General features: G+C 40.7%; 1 protein-coding gene across 1 annotated transcript in view; it reads right to left on the reverse strand.

The window, feature by feature from the left end:
- Positions 1–370: 370 nt before the first annotated feature.
- SLC35F1 (solute carrier family 35 member F1) overlaps positions 371–23585 on the reverse strand; it is a 172695-nt gene continuing 149480 nt past the window's right edge. The window contains exon 7 of the mRNA XM_027087783.1: positions 371–3655. Within this exon, the coding sequence (XP_026943584.1) occupies positions 3431–3655 (225 nt within the window). The 3' untranslated portion in view covers positions 371–3430. The remainder of the gene's footprint in view (positions 3656–23585) is intronic.

Below are 23585 nucleotides of genomic sequence, written 5' to 3' on the forward strand. Positions count from 1 at the left end.
TGCTGAGGGCAGCTTACACAAAACTTTCTTCTTTATGAGAAATTGTTTCTTGGGGGTAAATTTATAATTGTCCTACATGTGTTTTAAATGTGGGCTTGGAGGTTGTAGCCCCAGAGCCTTCTTAAGTACCTAGATAAATAATTAATTTTGCAAATTACAAATGTGTTTAATTTGGCTTTTCGAAGCTACAGCTCTGAGACCAACTGTGCCCTTCCTAATTTGGAAATATTTTCTTTCTGGTTTTTATTTTGACATGTACCCTGCTATCTACTTCCGTTGCTATTTCTAGCATCCCACAGGAGCTGCTTCCCTGGTTGTCATAGTGCAGACAAACACTCAAGAAAACCAAGAACTCTGTGCTTTCATAAAGCGTTTATTTTTATTTGAAAACATTATACAGGCATTACATTGCCACAGCCAGTCCATAGGGGAGCATGCAAATATCAAAAATGGAGAGTTTGTTCAACTTATCGGTGTCAATTTCCTTTTTGGTTCATATTTTCCACTTGCAGTGTCTGGATTAGTGTGCTTTGTTACGTGGCTTGACAGTAGAATCCTACCCATGGGGTAAAATCTGTACTGGTAGCTAGCTGGGGACTCCTAAATGGTTACAAATCAAAAACAAACCCAAAACAAACAATACTACACTGCTTGTCAGAAGGTTAATAGCACAAGTTAGCAATACCTAAACTAAACATTGAAACATTTTCATGGGACACAGTGGTGTAAATTTTTCCATTGCTTGTTCTACCTGGTTGTGTATTTCAGAGTTCGGAGCTGTGGGAAAGTGTGACCAAGGCGAGCAGTATCCCCAGTGCAAGCTGTCATTGAGTAAGTGAGGACCACCACTTAGGAGAGCTAAGGTTTGCTTACCCAACCAAATTCTAGACAAATTGCTAAAGTCTCATGTGTGGAGGAGAGAGTGGTTGGTGGTGGATTGAAAAGCTGAAATTTTTGCTGGTGTCTACTGAGGTTATGAAATTTCAGAAACTCAAACAGCTAGAGTTTATGATGTCCTACCCCCATTTCCCACCCCACTCCCAAAGGATCGATGTTTTTACACGGAAAGAAAGTTTGTTTCTTGCTATTTTCTTTTTTCCCCGAAGGGTCAATCTGGAACTCCTGATCTCAGACAATTCAGTACGTTATCAGCCTTTCTAAATGGAGAAGAACCAACACAGTGAGCTACCCCAGTGACATGAAAATCTTGTGTACAAGGACATTGGATGGTAAAAGGTATACAGTGAATTCACCTTAACATTCACACTTGGTTTCCATACAGTGGAGTCAATTACAATATCCTAGAAAATAATTCGGATGGCAACTTGTAGCCATCCACTGATTGGCAAACCCTTTTGAAATTTAAATTTGAAAAAAATTCCCAGTCCACCGAGTCGACTTGGAAATACTTTCATCCACTTATTTCTCATACGACTTTACTAAGCGTCTACAAATTAGGGTCATAAAAATGAATAAAAAAGACGAAAACATTTGGCTTAAAATAAATACTAAGAATGCAATAAATCAAGCAAATTATGCAAACCAAAGGAATGTAAACACAAAAATAAAACCACAGTCTTTAAAGGTCTTCAGATCTGAGTGGACAAAATATCAGAGAAAGGTATTTAATTGGTTTAAAAGGTAGCAGAGAGCAAACATTGGCAAAGCTCTTTTAACTTGATATAGCTTTAATGGTGATTTTTTTTTCACTGAAAATAAAACGTGTTTCTAAGGGGACTGAACAGAGATGAGCATAAAATCTGCATGTCAGAAAAGAAAGATAGTTTGTCTGCTCCAACTCCAAGGGCAGGACTACCTGTCCTGGGGTAGAGGGCAGGCAGAAGTGTCACATGGGTGCTGGCGGACAGCATGGGATGCTTCTGCCAGCCGTATTTAGGCCTCGTTCAGGCTACTACGGAAATCCTGACTAAGCTGCGATCTGTTCTCTACCTTACGGAGACCCCTCTGATGTTTTGCTTTGCTTGCTTAAGATGTATTGATTTGAATTGCCCCAAACATTTATTTTCCCTTTACAAACCCTGTAACTCTATCGAGGATCCTTTCGAATCGTATTGAAGCCAGCCAAAGGTAAAGACTATTGCACATACTGACATGTAGAATCTATTGTAAATCATAGAGGTTTGTGGTGTTTCTTGATTTTCTGTGTTTGAAGAAAGGGCTATTTTAAGGGCAACAAAATTAGACCGGTGACACACCCCTCAAAGCCTTATCAGGACCCTGTAATATTCTCCGTATCCGTAAGAATGTTGTGTGATATATTCCGCTATTGAATGGATGCCAAATATGACCACAGTGCCAGACTTTTTCATTGGTGGCATTTTTACCACTACAGAATGGCCAGTTCAATCAAACGATCGTCAGAGACTGTTCCACACCAGCACCCTGACTTTGTTGGGAGGCCAAACCACCAATGACACTCCACAGTAAAGGTAATTTCCCATGCTGGTGTATTTCAAAAAGGGTGTCACACAAGAGGGCAGAGGACCATGGCTTTTTCCAATGCCTTGATTGATTTCCATATTATCACTAAAGGAATCTAGGGGGGAAAAAGGAAAACCAATATAGATTTTGAAGAGGGAACATAGGGAGGAGCAGAAAGATTTAAAAAAATGTATTGCCCTAAGCACAAATAATATTATTTCTGGGGTTTCCCATAAGCTGCAGAAACGGAACTTTCCTTATCCTGTTATTACAGGGACTTGATTAGCAGAATCATGTGGCACAACAGAAAGGCAATGGCCTGGAGTAATCAGAGATTGAAATATAAAAAGGCTAAAATGTTTGTTTTATATCTATTCCTAGAATAGAGAATTATATGGTCTGTTGCCACTCCCCACAAGGGTCACAGCACAAAATACATATTGAGCAGGCAATCCAACAGGTAACAGAGGAAACCGCGAGCCCCCAGGTCCCTAGGATAAGGAAGCGTCATTAGGGTGGAGCTCCTGTGGCATGCAGCACTCAGAGACTGTGCACAAAAATAAAGTGTGATTCTTAAAAAGTGACTTGCCATAGAAAAGTGGGATTGATGTTAACTACATGTGAGTGGGGCTGGTGAGAGTTCCCATCAGGAGTACAAAAGCTCCTCCTGGAAGTCGGTGTAGTAACAGTAACCGTAATAATACAAACAATAATACTTGCTTTTGATTCAAACATTTTCACAGTAATTAATGCAGGGGGGTTGTGACCCGGATACACACTAGCTAGGCATCTCCCCAGGTCAGGTGGATCAGAGCCTGTGTCTCCAGGGATGTTTAGCTTATGCCTTTTACAGGCTTTCAGATTCGCTACCTTGCAGTCCACCTGTGTAAACCGCACCTAATAAATACCTTTCTCTATGTACAAAACAGAGATGACGGGCGGACACACGGCCGCGGAGGTGTCCTCAGTGGGCTGGGAGGGTGTCATCCTAGGCCACACGAACGTGGGGCTCGTCTTCAGTCTCCTGGCCCAGGCTGGTATAGGTGACTGAAGGCTCCACCTGAGCTGTGGCTGGTAAGTCCACGACGGGTCCCGAAGGATTGCGGAACTGCTTGTAGACGCGGGGGTCCTGGGCTATGTATGTGGAGGTGGAGGAGTAGAGCACCAGGCCGAGGAGGATGGTGAAGAAAGACAGGAGATAAAGTCCTGAAAACTAAACAACACAACAGCCAAGTCACTTAGCAGCCAGAGCAGAAGCACTTACCCATGAATGAGGCACAGAGACGGGAGCGGAGCCGTGACGGGCAGCTTGATGAGTCGGCCAAGGATCTTGATGGAAGGTGAATGTTCTCTTCTACCCTGTCTTGGTCTTACTGATTCTCCTTATCTTTTTTCTTGACTCTGTGGCTAACACAGAGGAACACTCAGCTAATATTCCCTAAAGCACCCATCTGAGTACCTGATGTGAGAGAGAGTTAGTTAATCACGAATTAAAATACAAGTTAAAAGCAAATACTCTCCAATATCACTCAACAAAGAGTTGGTTGTTTGTGACTTCATTAAACACGGAAGAAATAGAGATATTCCACTTAAGGTTGTAATGAAGCCATAAACACTGAGTCCCTCACTGACACAGCTGCATCAGGCACTTTTGTTTCACCTTAATCCAATTCAGACACTTTGTCTTCTGAGTAGGAATTGTTATTGACTTTGGTAACTGTCTTTGCAAGATTAGATTATCCTTGGATAGAAAGAAATAGTATAACATTTCATTCTTGCTCCACTAATCTAAAAACAAAACCAAATAGGGATGGATATATAGTGTTCTGTTCCTAAACTACTGCTCGACAACTCATATAGAGTTTTGTGGTGAAAAAATAGAAAATATTGGTGTATACAACTTCCCCGAGAATTTACATACGTTTTTGGAAAAAACTACACCTTCTGGGCCTTCTTGAGTAGTTATTCTGGAATTACTTGAGTAGTTAGTGGGGGAGAGGGAGGTAACAGTATGAGTGTTTCCATTTCTGTTTCATACATTCATTCACTCCTTCATTCAACCAATAGTTTTCTTCTATGTCTTCTCTGTATTAAACTTTGAACTATGTGCTGGGGAAAGAGAAATGAAAATATATGGTCCTTACCATCAAGGACTTAATAGTCTCAGTGGAGAAACAGAGGTACAGATAGATTAAAACAATGCAATGCACTTATGGCCTACCAACTCCCATTGTAGTTGACAGCTGTTGTCCCAGTCTTGACTACATCTTGCATCCATCCTTTTGGGAAAAAAGGATCAATTTGATTTTCCTATTTTATTTTTTATGCTCATACTGTCAAAGAACTAAAAACTGGTAAAAAAAAAAAAAAAAGAAAAATTAATTGGAAGCTGGAAGAAAGGAAAACAGGAAAAGGATCCAGAGAGTCTATAAAGTTAAGTTGCAATGTTATAATAAAGAGTTAAAAGGTGGCTATGATGCTCAATAATAGGAAAGGCGGTTTTGAAAATGGCACTTAGAAAAAATATTCCTGTGGTTAAAAGTTCCTGCTATGATGTTTTGTTTTGTTTTGTTTTTTTACCTCTCTGTCTCTCTGTCTCTTTCTTTAGCAGCAGCAAGGTAGTTAAGACTAAAGATCACTTTCTGATTTTCTACAGCACTCCTCACCCTGTCCTATAAGTCCTTTATCCTTCACACTCATATGATAATACTTTCTCAGATGGATTTGTATACTAGACTCAGCTTGTAACAGCTTCACTTAATTAGCTTGATTAATTCAGTTTTTCCCAGTGAAAATAATTTTTTTCTTTATGATTTTGTTTGTCAAACAAAATGGTAGCAAAAGAAAACCACTAACTCAGGACTGCTGTATATGATCTCAGAAAACTTATTTACCCCCAAATTTGCTTCCCGAAGTTCTACATTCAAGAGCTTCATCCTTTACCTGAAACTTTGGCAAATGAAATGAGTTTGTTCCTAACATTAGCAACATTTCAAATACTTCGTTAGTGACTCTCATTTTCAAAAATCCCCTCATGCACCTCCAGTTTCCAGTGAGAACTTTTCAGGTCTTGGGTGTGAGGCCGCCCCTGTTGCAGCAGATGAAGGTCGAGCGATTAAGAATGGGGCTCTGAGATTAGAACTGCATTATAACCACAAACAGGATTCAAATCTAGCCCCACTCCTCTCTGGCTGTCATTGTGGACAACTTTTTTCAAGGTCCAAGTTTCCTTATCCGTACAGTGGGGATAATAATTGTACCTACTCTATAGAGTTGTTATAAAGATAAAATTAGGTAAAGCACGTGAAGCACTCATCCTACTGCCTACCTTGCAGTGAGTGTTCAACCTACATTGGCTCCATTGTTATTATTATTACAGCACTATCTTATCATCAATGACCTTACATATAAGACCGTTACAATACTCTTATATGATCATTGATGAAATTGCCTTTCTCCTATAGTCCCTTGACTATGGGACTCTGTCTTTCTTGACCAGTGTCAAGTGCAGAGCCTGGCATAGTGTAGGCATCTACTAAGTGTTATTTGCTCTTTGTTTACATTTTGAATGAATTAATGAATTTAATTAAAGTTTCATACTAAAGAAAGAAACCATAAAAACATCAGCCTGTACCAATAGTGTATTTCAAATGTTTTAGCTTTCAACTCAATCCAACGTCATCTCTCATACATAAAATGCTAAACAAAGACTCCTTGAAAGGGAAGTCATAGCACTGATCCTTAATCATTGACTCCAAAAGTCATCTTCAAACCTGTGATCAGTTAGAGGAGAGTGATGATGAATTGGGAGGAGCAATGTAGAAGGCAAGAGTCTGGGTAGAAGATTGTAGGCTGCTGACCAGAGGACTGGCAGAGGAAGTTTCATAAACTTGGGGTGGACAGGATTTGGCAACTGAAATAATGTAGAGACAGGAAAGGATCTGATACAGGGTATGAGAAGGATTTGAATTCCTCTCAATTTCTGCTTTTGGCTCCTATATTCTGACTTGATCAATATGACAAAGATTTTAATAGCCATTTTTTGTAAAGCTAATGCCTTTGTCAGTGTAAAAAATAATACCTGAATCAATCATTTTTGGGGCATGGAACTATCAAGTTGAGTGATAAAACCACTACAAACTGTTTTCCTGGGACACAGCTTTAGAATGACAACACATACCTTACTTACAATGCATTTCCATTTAATCATACAGAATTCACTCTAAAATTGTTCAAAATACAGACAGAATGGAATTTTATATGACAGAGGCATCTTGGAAGTCACCCAAGGGGTTTTATTAATAGTCGGTAGAGAACGTTTTCATTTAACACACAAACCTAAAATGGGAGCAGTAACGCAAGCATTAGATTAATCTGGAGAAATACTGAATGTTAAAAATAATTACAGAAAGGCTTTGTATTTTAAAAAGTAAGAAAAAGTTTCATTTTTCTCCTCTTTATAGATTGACAAGAAAAAAGAAAATTTAACAGGGGTAACTGATTGGATGACCCTCAGCTCTGGAAGCTGCACTTATCCTGACAGGGCAATTATTTAAAAAAAACCAATCAATCAAACAAAAATTCTGTATATTCTAGGCTGCTTAATTTGTTTACTGCAAAGAAATACTCATGCCTAGTTCCTGGAAAGCCATCTCCCGGTGACAGATAAGGTGAGTCTCAGGTAGAGGTTTGCTGCCTCCCTTTAAGAATACGGGCTGCTGTCTGAAGTGTACTCCGTGGTCCTCACCACAGTCAACTGTAGCCCATCAGAAGATGCTGTGTGTTCGGTGCTGCACTTCTGCCTGCATTTTATCTGACTTGTAATTTTGAGAAGCTGAAAAAGGATGCACCCTTTCTCACTACCCCACTGTACACACGACTGACTTTTCTCCTGCCTTTTTCCATCTTGACGGGTCTCACTGCTAGCAAGGATCAGAAAGCAGTTGCTGTACATAAGGAGAATGTCTGCGTGTTGCCTAAAGCAATCTGACTGGGACACGAGCCATTATTCAGAATGGGGTGGCTTGGAAGACTGATGATAAATCTGCACCAAGCTCTTTAACCTCCAACCAGGGATGAAACCTAGCTCTTAGCCAGCTGGCATCTCAATATATACTAGTTAGCGAATGGGACATTCAGCACATCAGTTAGGGACAGACCAAATTTTCATTTTAGTTTTGGTATTAAACATCTAAGCCGAGTTTTAATAAACGAATGACTTGAATGGGCCTAAAGCTATACAAGTAGAAAACCACATGGTTTGAAAGCCATTTCAAAGTATATTTATAAATATATCAACTATACTATGTGGGGAAGAGGGCAGTTTTTAAGGGAGGTATTCTTTTTTGGGTTGACTAAAAGATGGCAGGGGTAAGCAGAGGAGAACGTGGGCAGCCGCAGAGAGGCGTGAGGTAGGGCATGAAGTGACTGTGGGTTAAAGCTCTACTTTCACTGAATGTGTGTACCAACTGCCTCTACATGGAGGGCCTGGTTTTTCCTTCTTTCCCGGACAGTGCACGTTAAAAGAGGCCTTTTATGGTGTGTGCCTCTGTGTGACATGGCTTTTACAAGGTTCCTGATGTTAGATCAGCTGCTTCTGCTCAGTGACTCCACTTGGGCCTATTAATGACCAGAACTAATTTTGATTTAATAGGTAATGAAAAGTTAAAAGATTCTCTTAGTTCTTAAAGAGAGATGTATGGCAGTTCTGTCACCAAAAAAAACAAAGGTTCGTTGGAATCAGAAACAATGTCGCTTGTGAGAGGTGGAAGAAAGACATGGAAAAGAGCAGTTGGTGGGTTTGCTAGGAAAGTGGGGTTCAGGGGAATGAGACTTGGGTAAAGCTCCTGAAGTTATCTGAGAAGAAGGGCAGATTTAGATTTAAATCCAATTTAGGTCTAACTTGGAGAGCTGAGGAAGGTCAGAGAAAATACAATTGGAAGGAGGGAGAAAATAAGGTCAAATCAGAAAGGAGATACAGGCAAAGAAAATTTCTCAATAGCTAGGAGGAAACAGGACTGAAAAACTTGGAGAGTCCCCTTCCCCCATATAATTCTTTTCTAAATTTACCCAGCACGTATTTTTCTCTCCTTGTCTCTCTCTTTTAGTGCATACACACACACACACACACACGCGCGCGCGCGCGTCTATGAGCCACTACTGCTGACCTGATAGGATCCGCCTTCTGAACTTTTCTTGAGAGAAGCTGAGTAGCCTGAAAGAACACCACCCCTGAAGGCTTCTCATGTATAGCAGGTGAGCAAAGGAGTTGAAACTGGTCTCTCAACTGCATAAGGAAGCTTCTCAGAAATAAATTCAAGGATATTTCTAATTTGCCTTAGACATGGCTTTTGACGTGGAAGGAGTTCACGTATACAAAGGAAATGTGGCCACGATAATGATTTCCTTTCTAGTTCTTATTCAAGTTTATTCTTTTAAACAGACACAGATGTAATCAAACCTTTCCACATTTTAAACTCTTTAGCAGAAAACATCTGAGAAGGTAGAGTCTGGGAGTCTACAAATTTAGCAGTTGCTTCAGAAGTCAATGCAATCATGGGTAAGAAGAACCAGGAAAGCAGTGACTGGTCATTCCCAAGGTTATATGCACAGGCTGGTAAAGGTGAGGTTCAAGAGCTGCTGGGAAGAATTTCCATGTAGAGAGACTGGCCTGGCAATTTCAGCAGCAAGTTATGCCTGGGAAAAATTAGACTTTTAATTAAATTTGGGAAACTGTCCTGAATACTCTGCAGTGTAAAACAAAGTGTCTTCTCCCCTGTACTACCACACTCCATGATATAAAATGCACATATAAAGCCAAATCAACTGGCACATCTAACCAAGATTTCTAGACTAAAAGGAATAAATAAGCCCAATTCTGTTTCAAACAGAATCAGATTACACAGTTTGGAGATCTTAGGTACCAGGGTAATTTAAAGACACATCAGTGACAAAGTTAAGCAAAATACCAATTAAAAGAATGAATCATGGGACGTCCCTGGTGGCGCAGTGGTTAAGAATCCACCTGCCAATGCAGGCGACACGGCTTCGTGCCCCGGTCCGGGAAGATCCCACATGCCGTGGAGCGGCTGGGCCCGGGTGCCACAACTACTGAGCCTGAGCTCTAGAGCCCGCATGCCACAAGTACTGAGCCCAGGAGCCACAACTACTGAAGTCCACATGCCTACAGCCCATGCTCCGCAACAAGAGAAGCCACAGCAATGAGAAGCCCTAGCACTGCAATGAAAAGTATCCCCTGCTCACCGCAACTGGAGAAAGCCCACGCGCAGCAATGAAGACCCAACACAGCCAAAAATAAATAAACTAATTAAAAAAAAGAATCAATCCATTAATTCTTCAAAAAAAAAGAATGAATCATAATTAAAGATAATGCTGCCATCGTGGAGTTTTTAAGTCCAAATATTATGGGTAGGTAAAATTGGATTTTGTAACTAAAAGGGGAGCCCAAGGTCTCTTGGGTCCCCACTTGATATGTGGGTTGAAAGGGGGACCCTGTGGATCACAGCCAGTCTGCTGAGTGTCCTGGGCCGGGAGGGAGAGGACAGCTCACCAATGAAAACACGTCTCTCAGCAGCCGTGTGAGTATAAGAGGGCTGTGGACCACACCTTGAACCTGGGAATGGAATGGTGGGGAGAAGAAGATCAGGGGAAGAAGACCAGAGGAAGCTGGTCATTGCTGGGCAGGCTGTAAGCTGTGGCCTGGGTGGGATCCTGTGACAAAAGGCTCTGCCTGGTCCTGATCTATTGCTGCTGAATCTGAGTCAACTGCTATTCAGGGCAAGGAAACTAGACAGACCTGACTCCACAGAAACATCAACATAAACAAGTTGGTACTTGACCTCCTAATTTTGGCTCTGCACTAACCTAACAAGATCATTCTTATCATTATTAAGGGCATTAAAAATGCAAAAGTTCTGCTTCTGAGTTTACTGAACTGGAAATAAATTCCCCTCAGAGGCCCAAGCTTTTTCAAATTCTTTGGACCTGCCTCATTATTGCTTTGTCTCCTAGTCTTATCTCCTCTTATTTCTCTTCCTCCTCTTTTTTCTTCATTCTTTTTTGTTTTTAAGAAAATAAGAAGGGGCTAAATTTCTCTGGCTAAATATTGCAATATTTCTTTTTTCTAAGTCATAGCATGGAAAATACCAAATGTGGGCATGGCACACAATCTATCGACAGACACTGAAACTGGTTCTTTTTAGGGACTAAGAATACTGACCTCCACGCCTCCTTCCACATTCTTTCTCCAATTAGGAGAGAGGAAATAATCCCAAATTCATGCTAATCTAATTGAGACAGAAAATAAATCAATGAGTACCTTAGTCCAAATGCCAAATGGTCTCTCAATCCATATCAGAAAACCAAGATATCACTAAGATTTAAAAACTTGGGAAACAACTTATCCTCCAAATATCATATTGTTAAGGAGAGAAGCAGCAACCAGGGCCTTTGCCTCTCCGTGGCCTGACACTGTCACTCGGGGCAAGGCTACGTCCCCCTTGCCCTCTGAGTTCAGTTTATGAGGCCTTCTGTTTGGTTTGCAAAACCAATTCCTCTGGCAGTGTATTCTGTGCAGCCAATCACATCTAAGGCCAATAAGGGTTCTTTTACAGGCAAGTATCTTCCCCTGTGGGTAATTTCACACATGAGTACAGCAACAAGGAGCTAAAAATGGATTCCTGCCACTATCTTTGATATGACAAACAGACCTTTTCACTTGGTTTGATGAATTGTTAGAAATCCTCGTTCATGCAGATTTCTATTCTCTGCCGTCCAGCAAAAGACCTTCATAGCCAAGCCGGAAGTGGAATAAAAGGGGGCTAGTCTGTGGGAACGTTTAATTATAGGCTCACTTACAACAAAGGCCATTCGATGGCTCATATATGTCTCCTTCCCACGACTGGTTCTTATTATCACTAGTCAAGGAAGGATAACATTTGTGTGTGAGGTACACCGAGCAGTGGCCTTCACTCTCATGTCTGGACTCTTGCATCACATGAGATCTATTTTCTCTCTACACAACACAGGGGTACACACTGGGCTGGAGTGATTTTGCAAGGGACTGAATTGTAAAGCAGGTGAAGGACCTTAATTTATGGAAGTGATAGTATTGCAGCTCAGTACCCCTCAAAGAACATCTGTTCCATTACAGTGGAATCAAGAGATGGAAACGGGAGTGGCACCATTCACTTTTTCCTAGTGATCCATTGATAAAATTTTGCTTTCTGTCACTGCAACCTTAGGCTCTGCTGATCTAAAAGTCTTAGCTCCAAAGGGAGGAACATTTTCACCAGGAGACACACAATGATTCCACTGAACTGAAAGTTAAGATTGGCACCCAGCCACTTTGGGCTCTTCGTGCTTCTCAATGAACAAAGAAGGGAGTTCTTGTCACTGTGCTGGGGTGGTCGGCCTCGGTTACCAAGGGGAAATTGGGCTGCTACTTCATGATGGAGGTAAGAGTACGTCTGGATTACAGATCTCCTAGGCATCTCTTTGTATTACCATGGCCTGTGACTGAAGTCAACGGAAACCTTCAACAACCCAATCCAGGCAGGACTACTAATGGCTCGGACTCTTTAGGAATGAAGGCTGGGTCACCCCACCAGGTAAAGAACCACGTGGTTGGCTGAGGTACTCGCTGACGACAAGTGGAGTAGAGAACGGGTACTGGAAGAAGGTAGTTATAAGTACCAGCTACAGCAGCATGACCAGTTACAGAAATGAGGACTAATTGTCACGAGTATTTACTCCTTATTTTGTTATTACTATGGTTGTCAGCGTGTGTGTATAAAATATCTTTGTTTTCTCCCTTCTCTTATCCCCTTATCAGATAAGATGTATTGATTTTACACCACAGTATTTAAGTTACAGGACATCAAGGAGAAGAGTGAACATCCCCCAAGATGTTTGCATCCTTTTCTAGGGAAAAGGTTAGTGTGTTTTCAGTTGTGTGCAGGCTGGTTGTATCATGTTGGGCAAAAGTACCATCTTGTTATTGTCTTTATTTTGAGATTAAGTATGATTTACAGAGATGTGTATATGGGCGCCAGGTTGAGAAGACGTAGACCTGTGACAGTTAATTTTATGTCTCAGCTTGGCTAAGTCATAGTGCCTAGGTATTTGGTCAGACATCAGTCTGGAGGTTGCTGTGAAGCTATATTTTAGACGAAATGAACATTTAACTCAGTGGACTCTGAGTAAAGCAGATTACCCTGCATAATGTGGATGGGCTTCATTCAGTCAGTTGATGGTCTTAAGAGAAAAAGCCTGAGGTCCCCGAGGAAGAAGGAATTCTGCCTTTGGACTCAAGCTGCAACACCAATTCTTCCCTGGGACTCCAGCCTGCCAGGCTGCCCTCCAGATTTCAAGCTTGCCAGCCTCTACAATCACATGTGACACTTCCTTAAAATAAATCCATCTCTCTATCTCTCTAGCTCTAGATTGGAAGATGGATAGATAGGACTATGTAGTGATAAAGATAGATATACATACATACACACACACACACACACACACACACACACACACCCTATTGGTTCTATTTCTCTGGATAACCCTGACTATTAACAACACAAAAATCTGTTATATTAAAGGGCTAGATGCTGATATAAACTTTCCTAACAATTTCTCTCCATGGCAAGTTTTAGAAATGGAGTGTTTAATGATATTTTCCAGGCAATATCAAGTGGTGGTTCACAGTACAAGCTCTAGAGTCAGAATGCTGGGGTTTGCATACCTGTTTGCCACCTCCTTGCTATGGTCTTGGACAAGTTCCTTACTTCTCTATACCTCTGGTCATGCATCAGTTAACAAAGGATAATAATAGTACCTGCCATATGGGACTTTTGTGAGCATTAAATGAAATGCATGTATAAAACTTTTGGTGCAGTTCTTGGCACATAGTAAATGTTCAATAAATGTCAGCTATATTGTTATCTTTATATCACAAGAAGTAAATGCTAAAGCAAAGATAGATATAAAAAACCTTCCTCAATAGCCCTCTCTGAAAACTTCAGCATAAATCAAGTTGAACTGAAAATGCATTTATAGAATTGGCAACTTAAGAGACAATCAATCCATCTGGAGAGGAAGGCTGTTTTGGCAATGCAAATAATAACCCCCTGGCTTATAGGCTCAGTGTCTGGACATATTTATCTTGAGTTTTCTTACAATGATAATTATATAAGTCCTCATAAATTCCTATTCTGCTTTACCTTGTTTATTAATTTTGAGCAACTGCTCCCCATTGACACAAATCACGTTTGAGCAGCCCTGAGTATATGTAAGTTTAGCAATTAATTTTGCTTCCTCATTGTGCTAAGCTTTAAAGTGGACCCCAAAGTACATTCACATCCTAATCCCTGGAACCTGTGAATGTTGGTTACCCTATTTGGAAAAAGGGTCTTTGCAGATGTGATTAAGGAGTTTGAGATGACAGATTATCCTGGGTGCTATGGACTGGATTGTGTACCCCTCCCCAAGAAATTTGTATATTGAAGCCATGACCCCCAATGTATCTGTATTTAGAGATGGGGCCTCCATTAAGGTAATTAAAGTTAAATGAGGTCATAAAGGTGGACTAGTGTCCTTATGAAAAGAGATCAGAGAGCTCTCTCTCCCACCGCCCTGCGCTCCCCCTCATGTGTACACACGGAGGAAAGGCCATGCGAAGATGTGAGAAGGCAGTTGTCTGCAAGCCAGGAAGAGAGCCCTTACCAGAAACTGAACCCTGCTGGACTCTGATCTGGGACTTCCAGCCTTCAAATGTGTGACAAGTTTCTGTTGTCCAAGCCACCCAGCTTATGGTATTTTGTTATGGTGGCCAGAGCAGACTAATACATCTGGGTTATTCAGGTGGGCCTGAAATGCAGTCACATGTATCTTACAAGAGGGAGCAGAGGAAGGTTTTAGACTCACAGAGAAGAAGAGGATGTGAAGACAGAGAAGAGAGATTTGAAGATGCTGGCCTTAAAGACTGGAGCGATAGAGCCACAGGCCAAGGAATGCTGGCAGCAACAAAAGCTGGAAGAAAGAACAGATTCTCTAGAGCCTAGAGCCTCGAGTTGGAACATGGCTCTGCTGAACCTTAGCCTTGGCCCAGTGAAACTGATTTCGAACTTCTGACCCCAGAACTGTGAGAGAACAAATGTCTGTTTGTTTCAAGCCACCAAAGTTTGTGGTAATCTGGTACAGCAGCCCTATGAAACCAATAGACTCAGTAACTATTAGTAATAGACGCAGTAACTAATAGCTCAGTAATTATTCATTTAATAACTGAGCTTAACCATGATCTGAGACCCTATATATCACCCTAAATATCATATCCATCCCTTCAAGAAATGCTTACCGAGTTCCTATTATGCATCATGTGCTGGGGGTACGGTGACAAATAAAATGGATATAACTCTGTTCCCAGTTTCCAGTCTCTCGTGGGAGACAGACTAACACTAACTTGAAGAACTTAATCTGTAATATGACTTTGGGAAAGACTGCCGTGATTGCAAAAACTCCTATATCTCCTATATCCCCCCTTCCTCTTTGGAACAGTTTTCTCAGCATTTATCTGAGATGCTGTCTCCCAGGCTTTAAGTCCTAAGAATGTCGAATAAAATATAACTCTCAACTTTTAGGTGGTGCATTTTTTTCAGTCAATGAGCCATAGGACATAGGCACTCAGGAAAGTTGTCAGGCCCTTAGAGGTCAGCAGGGCATCTAAATTTTGCTCAAAATGCAGTGAGAAAGAAGTTAGTAAAGGGTATTCAGAAGAAGAGAACATAATCTGATTGGTGTTTTAAAAGGATCACCCTGGCTGCTGGTGGGTGATTAACTGTAGAGACCGTCAACTAAAAAAACCCAAAACACACCACCTAAAAGTTGAGAATTATGTTTCTTTGGCGGACAAAACTGAGCACTTAAACCCAGGATGCAGCCTCTCAGACAGCTCTGAGGGACTGCTCTGAAGAGCTAAGGGAAGAGCCAGGATATGTAGGAGTTTTTGCAACAAAGACCAGGTAGTTGCAACATCAAAAGATTACTATTAATTACAGAAAACAGACATCTCAAGTTAAGGAATTTAGCACTTTTCTGTGTATGGAAAGATGCAAGAGTCTGGGCTCACTGAAATCGTTCCTTTGATATGCACCCCAGCTGTCTGGGGCCAGTGTCCTGTACTTTCTCACCCTGGGTCTCCTCAGAGGGCACCGTGGGGGGTGGCTGCAGTGGCTGACTTCTAGGTGCATCCTGTTTCTATCCTGAGTCCCGTGGCTGTAATGTGATGACTGTGATGTGATGCAACGTCCTTTGTTTTCGGATGGGGCAGGCAACATTGTTTCATTGACAAGAGGAATAAGTGGAAGCAGAAAGACCAAGAGACTACTGAAATGGTCTAAGTGAGCGATGGTTGTATTCTGAACCAAGACGATGGCAGTAGAAACAGAAGGGGATCTATTTTGTCGGAGGATGGATAGAATTTGCTGATGGAGTACACGTGGGGAGTGAAGAAGAGAGAAATTAAGAATCTCAAGTACTGAAGCTGACTGTTCTGAGAGTATGTGATTCTCTTCTAAGCATTTCTCATGGTGTGTTTATTGTCCTATTGTCACATATCATCTTTTTAACAGAGAGGATTTACTCTTAACACCCTCTATAGCACTAGCATACACTGCGTGGTGTCGTAGGTATAATTCCTGCCAATTGGTCTCCTTTCTCGCAACCTGAGAAGTGTTCTAAGATGAGAACCATATTTAGGAAGGTACATTTCATAACAATTCTAAATTAAGATTGATAATCTTAGATAGCAAACAAAGCTGTGGTCTACTTCCTCCAAAGTATTTTCATGTGTATCATCTCATTTCATTTTCAGAAAACCAGTCCCTCAGAGAAGTACAAAGTGCCGCGATGAACGACTTGGAACTGAGGACATGGGAGGTGTGGGCAGGTCTAACAGAGAACTTAGGGCTTGTCTTGTAGTGACAGCTAACACAGCACCCAGAGGTTCCACCCAATTCTCTTCCCATCTCCTAAATGCTTGGTTAACTGCGTTGCAGCCTAACTCTTTTTGTTTCTTCCATTCCCTATATTCAAGTTTCTAGGGCAATCCATATCTCTTATTGTACAGGGGTGGGTGGGGCTCAACTTTATTTAATTCCACATATCTTGGAACAACTTTAATGGATTGTTGATGAATTTGGAAGCTGTTCTTTCTCAATTCATAGAAATGCACAATCATCAAGAAATATTATCCCGGCTGCAGGAGGGGGAAACCCCTTGACAAAATGAAAAATGAACTCTCCTGCAACCATATTGGAATTCCTCATTTCCTTCTCTCACATGCACCTGCTGGTGGCAAGAGAGACAGAAAAATGAAATAAATGGATGAGTAATTTATTGTAAAGAATATCTTGACGTGGCAGCTGTCAAGGAAGAAATCATATTATGGTTTCCATGGCTAATAAATTTTTTTTCTAAATAAGAAGTCTGGTCTGTAGACTGAAAAAAAATGCACTACCTAAAAGTTAAGAATTATGTTTTATTTGGAGAATTTCCTGAGGACTTAAGCCCAGGAGACAAGTTCTCAGACAGCTATAAAAGGGAGTATTCCTAAGAGGTAAGGGAGGAGCCAGGATATATAGGAGTTTTGCAAAACCAAACTAGGTAGTTAAACATCAAAAGATTTCTGCTAATTAAAGAAAAACAAACATCTCAAGTTAATGAATTTAGTGCTTTTCTCTGTATGGGAAGATGCGAGAATCTGGACTCATGGAAACCATTCCTTTGATATGCACCTTAACTATCTAGGGTCAGTATCCTGTTTTTCTCCATCCTGAATCCCCTCAGGGTGCACAGTCTGGGCTGAAGTGGCTGATGGCCTGATGGCTGCTACATCCTTTGTTTACTGGTAAGGCCAGTGACACCCTTCATCCACAGAACGTGATAAGTAGCTGCCACCTTCTTGAATAGTCCTCGACACTCACTTTTTAATTCCAGAATATCACTGAGAAGTATCGGCAGGAGGCCCAGAATATTTGGTTATTCCATCATAAAATCTTACATCATTATTATTACTTTTTCCCAGAATTGTATAATACTTGAAATCCATGAAGTGCTATAAAAAATGTGACAGACATTCAACACTGGTCATTTCTTTTTCTTTGTACCTATTATTAAAAATTAAATTATCTAATGTCTTAGGAGTTGCAAAAAATGTGAATTTTGGGTTATGTTACTATTACACAAACACATTTTTTTAAAATAAAAATCTAGAGGTTTCCCCTATATTTGACATCCATGAATTGATATACCCATCTATATGTCTCTATATGTCTCTCTCAGTATATTGTTTTGAGGGAGATGGTGAGAAGTCACTTAAGCTGTAAGGACATATGTCACTTGGAAACGACCTTCTTTATTGTCAAGTTAACCTGTGCATATATACAATGGTTTTCTCCGGACACGTGATTCTGGGAAAGTTAATTGGACAATATTATTGTTATTATCTGATATTGTTGTTTCTCCTGGGGCACACAGTATGCAGAAAATCAGTTTAGGATGTGCTCCCTGTCTCCAGATGGCTTTGCTTCCTCCTCCTCTGTAAGCTATGGCTTTAATATCCATCTTAGCTCAGGACTGTTGTTTTGCATTGGCACCCTACTCATTCCTTTACGTAAAATGAAAACAACTTAACCAATAAACTGAAGACAGTTCACTGTATTGTATGCATGCCACAGATATCCTTATAACAAAACTAACAGATGCGGCCTTAGATGCCACCAAGAACTCAGATAGGAGGCGGATACTCCACTTATTCTAAAGCTGCGTAGAAACGATTACAATTAGCTTTGAAAACAAGTCCACACACTTGAAGTGCAAAAAAATCTGTAGCGTTCTGTGTAGAGCTTTGTTGATGCTGGAAGGCTGCAGCATTCCAGCAGCTTTGTTAATGATACACTCTGCAGAGGAAATGGTTGTTTCCTGGTGCTGCAGATTAGGGAAAAGTTTGCAAGGACAATTACAGTCCACATCAGGGGTCAGTAAACTAACAAATCTGGCAGCTGCCTGGTTTTGTAAATAAAGTTTTATTGGAAGACAGCCATGTCCATGGCAGAGTTGAGTGGCTGTAAAGACTGTCTGGCCTGCAAAGCCTGAAATATCTCTAGTCTGAACTTTTACAGAACTGTTTGTGGACCCCCGTGGATGTAGACACATCAACAAATACAGATATAGATACAGAAATACAGTATATGATAATGACATTTCACAATTTTACTGTGGGATGACTTATGAACAATAAATCTGAATATTAGGTATGATTTTTTCTGTAAATAGAATAAATGTCTTAGCCAATTTTCAACCTTGATGTGAGTTCCTTGCTTCCTGTCTCCCATGACAAGGTATACAGTTATTATGGCATTGAACTGGTTTCTAATACCCATGTTCCCCTGAGATGTTCCCTAAGCAATCCATCAATGCAAAGAGTGAATCAAAACAGTGACTTGCTGTTGTGGGATCTAAATTTTGAACTTTTCAGCAGGTTTCGTCAACTTGAGATGTAAAGAGTCCGTATCAATCAAAAGCTTTCTGCATCCTATGTGAAAATTCCTAGATAACATTCAGCTTAGAAAACTGAAGTTTAACCTTTAATGTTTCTTGTAGAAATAAGCCTTTCATTGAATAAATAATTGATGAACAACTACCATGCCAGGCCCTGTACCAGATATCAGGGATCCAGCAGAGAGGGAGACATGCATGGCCCCTGTCGTCTTGAGCTTAGAACTTACTTCTTACATAAGGCCTGTCCTTTCATTTAAAGCTGTGACTGGGTAGTGCACAAAGGCAACATCAACATAATCCCTAACTGCTGAGGCTACCAGAGCAACGGGAAATAGCTCCACTCCTGCACAAAAATGCCTGGCTCAATGGAGCATCAAGAAGGAACCAGATGTAATACTGGTAGCCAAAACTTACGTTCAAGTTGCATTGAGTTAGATTGCTACATGTGAGGCCCCACAGAATGGCTTACAGTGTATTTATTTAAAAAATAGAACCACATCCCAAAATATATTTAAATGAGGAAGAAACTAAGCATATGACTAAGTTGGTGCTTAGCAATGTAATGAGTGAAGAGTTTTAGTTATGTAAAAAGAATGAGGAAAACAAACACAGAGAAACCCTTTAATGTTTTGTCCATGTTTGTCAATTAAAACCAAGAATAAACCACTTAGAAACTTCTAATCAGAGTCTCATTGCAATTTTGTCCCATTTTTCAATGGCAGAGATTCGTATTTAGATTTCCTTTTTATTTGAGGGGATTGCTAGCCTTATGTATTTCTGAACTGAAAATAATTTTTTTTATGATTATAAAAATAACAAATGTTCAGATAGTGTTTCAGCAATACATAATTTAGCCAATACTTTTAAGTGAAGAACATGAAATACAAGCACTCAAAATTCTACCATCCTTGATAATGGCGCTATTTACTGAGTGTTCACTGTGCCAGCTACAGTAGGTGATTTACACACACTATTTCATTACTATAAGGACCCCTAATGCTACCAGTTATACAGTATCCACTATTGTGACCCCCATTTTGCTGATGGGGAAACTAAGGTTGAGAGAAATTAAGTAACTTTTGCCCCTGGTAGCATCAGGGGTTCTTGTATAGAATTCAGAGGGTCTTCAAACCTGGACAAGAAACCTGGATTTTTAATTTCATTGACCTCTAGCTGACGTTTAACATGTCTTTGTCATAAATGTAAGCAATGAGCTACATTAGTATTGTTGTACCATAGACTCTTTCGCAATAGAAATCACATGTATTTTTATATCACACTACAATTGCTGCACAGATGTCTCCAAATATTGCTTACACTCGTCACTGCTTTGAAATGATAATAGTTATTAGAGGTGCTTCCAGATCTTGTGGTTTGTATATTACTATAACATCACATTTAAAAATATTTTGATAACTTTATTTTCATACAACCAGCCTGCTTTGTAATGCTACGTATTTTATTTTAGACATTTAGAAACATTGAAAAAGGGGTCTTCAGGCTTCACCAGACTGCCAAAGGGACACATGGCACAAAAAAGGTAGGGGCCCCTTGGTAGGGAGTGAGCTGAAATGCACACAGGTGGTCTGACTCCAGAGCTTGGGCTCAGGCTTGTGACAACTCTGTCATTCTGCGTGCCCTTGGACGCGGGTTCACATTTTGGTGAAGATAGTTTCAGCTCTCTCTCCAATTTGGAGAGAATTGATTAAGTGGTGATTAGGCAAACTCAGGGAAAAATCAACGAAACATTCTTAGGAAAAAAAACCTTTCCCTTCTTCCTCTTATTCTCAAGGAGGCAGGGGAATTGGGGCTTGCCATTATCTGGGCCTCTGGGGTGAATTGGGGGAGCAGTTTCAAGGCCACCAAAGAACTGTACCCCTGGGAGTGGGACAGGTCATAGACCAAGTTGACTTACAAGTGTAAAGACATCAGAGACATTCTCAAACAGAAGAAAACCCAGAGATACCACACTTGTGAACTCTTGGGGAAAAAATAAAACCAAATTCCTTAATGACAAAATCCAGTCACTCAAAAGATTGGAAAGGGGACTGGGTGCAGTGCCCAATTTTTAAAACAAAAAACCTCTCAATAGCTATAAAGCTCTGAGAAAAAGAAAGTGTTACCTAAAAAAAGTTCTCCTTTGAATACAAACATAAGACATATTTTCAAGGAAGCAAAGAATACTTCCTGACAGACCCACCACTAGCCCAGTGGCACTTTTGCAGTGACTATAAAGTCTCCCCTCTTCAAGGCACTTGACCATCTGCTGGAACATATTCCTTATAAATGGACAAATTGCACTGTGGACAGCCTGGACAACCATGCATGGCAGCCCCGCTTCCTGACAATACCAATAGTGATGAAATCCAGCCAAATAAGAGAAAAATCAAGATAAGGAATTCAGAAAAGAGCCTGGATTTCAGAGACTGGTGGTATAGCAAATGTAGTAAGTATGGAAATACAGGCTTTAAAACCATAGGGATTATATTGATAGAAATTAACTATTAAAATAATTGACAACATAAAAACAGTACAACAGAAGTCAGGAAATGAAGAAGGGATAATATCAATCATCTCTCATGGAAGGAAATAGATAAAAACTCTCAAAACTTTAAGTATAGAGTTTAAAAGAAATCTTCCATCTATAGTAGCCCCTGGAGATGTATAGAGTGATGTCTCAGCTTTAGGCAAGACAATGTTTGAGCTGATCTTTGTTCTTTATCTCAGCAAACTGATGCTCTGATTTCCATGTGCTTGGGTCACCCATGGGAGATGGATCCATACAGGTCTGCTGACAAAATTAGGTGTCTGACTGTGCAGGAGGGGGCCAGGCTATGCGCCCTGATGACAAACACATCCCATGCATTCTCCTGGAAGACAGCTAGCTGTTTTTTCCTGGCTGTGTTCCAGTCCAACCACAAGCCTTTCCATATGAAACTTCTGCAACACTTCTAGCTCATTCCATTTTTCCTTACAGCTTGTCCTGATGATATGAGTTCAAAATATCTGTTTGTGATGTGGAATTTATGAATAGATTCATGTAGAAGGAATTTTGACTTCTGGCTATAATTCTGGACCTGCCGCACAATTTATCCCTAACTTCTCTAATCCTTTCAATATTTCTGGTAAATGGAAATTGCTAATATGGCAGATACTGGCTACTCATTCACTAAACAAACCTGTTTTCTGTTCTTCCCGCACAAACGGCTTGACTACATTTCCCAGCCTCCCTTCCAATAGAATGTGGCCATGTGACTGAGTTCTGGCCAATAGAGTGAGGAGGAGGTTATATACATCACTCCAGACACAGCCATAGAAGTCTCTAGGCTGTCTTACAGCGAGCCCTGAAGAGGACTCCAAGAGCCTAGCCCAGGAGCAGGCAAACTTTTTCTTAAGGGGCTAGATAGTAAATATTTCTGGCTTGTAGGTCACACAGTCTCTGTCACAACTACTCAGTGCTGCTGTTGTAGGGCAAAAGCAGCCATGAATAACATACAAAGAAATGGACGTTGCTGTACTCTGAGAAAATTATATTTACCAAACCAGGAGGCTGGCTCACAGTTCATAGTTTGTTGATCCCTGCATCAGAGGATGGCAGAGCCACAAGATGGAAGGAGCCTGGGTTCCTGAATGGCTGCCTGGGAAGCACTCCCTTCCACCCACGAAAGCACTTACTCTAATTCTGCAAGACGGAAACTTCAAAAGACACTGTACTGAGTTTCCAGGCAGGGGGAAACCAAGTCTAAACATTCATTGCTCTCACACCTGGGTATTTCATGTGAAATGCTTTGGGGCCTCAGTGATGCTAGTTTCTCCAATTCTCTACTCACCAGTGACAGTTGAAAAAATATGAAGAGTCATAAAAGCTGTGTCAGTTTTAGAATCTCCCATTAATAATTGCATTAGGGAGTATTATACTTAAAATTCACAGCCTTTTAAGATGCTGTTCTTACAAAAAGAAATATAACTGGTTACTTATGCAGGTGTTTTTATAAATAAGATGTGAAGTACTGCTTTCTGGTCACCAGCCGCCACAGGCTGGAGCTGCCTGCCTGGGCTTTTCAAGTGCAGTCCCATTACTGAAATTGCTCACTGTCGCCAAGGATCAACAGGGTTGCTTGGCTGCAGATTCATATCTGTGGCTAATGAAAGATTCCGCTGTTGATGCAATCTCTACAAACTCTGGCATTGAAACTCAGATGTTAAGGATGCTTGAGATTGCTGGCCTATTCAAGTTTCAGTGGTTTGGAAGCTCATCCTTTGCATTAATCCGCCTGGTGATTTTTGCTGTTCTTGTCACCTTTATTTATAAATAGTGAAGAACCAAAACAGTGTTTGGAGCATAGCAGGCATAGAATACGTAAACATTTGCTGAATGAAGTTCTTTTAAATTTAGTACACAACAACGTATTATTAAATTAGCCCCACATCCAGAGTTATTAAACTTTTCTTGCCAAGTCTCCTGTAACAACAATAACAACAAAACTAGTACGAGAAACTGGCGCATGTTCGGAGGTAATTTTTAGTGGCTGACAGAGAGGGTCAGGGTGGATCATAGGATGTTATCTGGA

Source organism: Aethalodelphis obliquidens, unplaced genomic scaffold (genome assembly GCF_003676395.1).
Source record: "Aethalodelphis obliquidens isolate GAN/ISIS:26980383/991018 unplaced genomic scaffold, ASM367639v1 scaffold3, whole genome shotgun sequence".
Classification (NCBI taxonomy): Eukaryota; Metazoa; Chordata; class Mammalia; order Artiodactyla; family Delphinidae; genus Aethalodelphis; species Aethalodelphis obliquidens.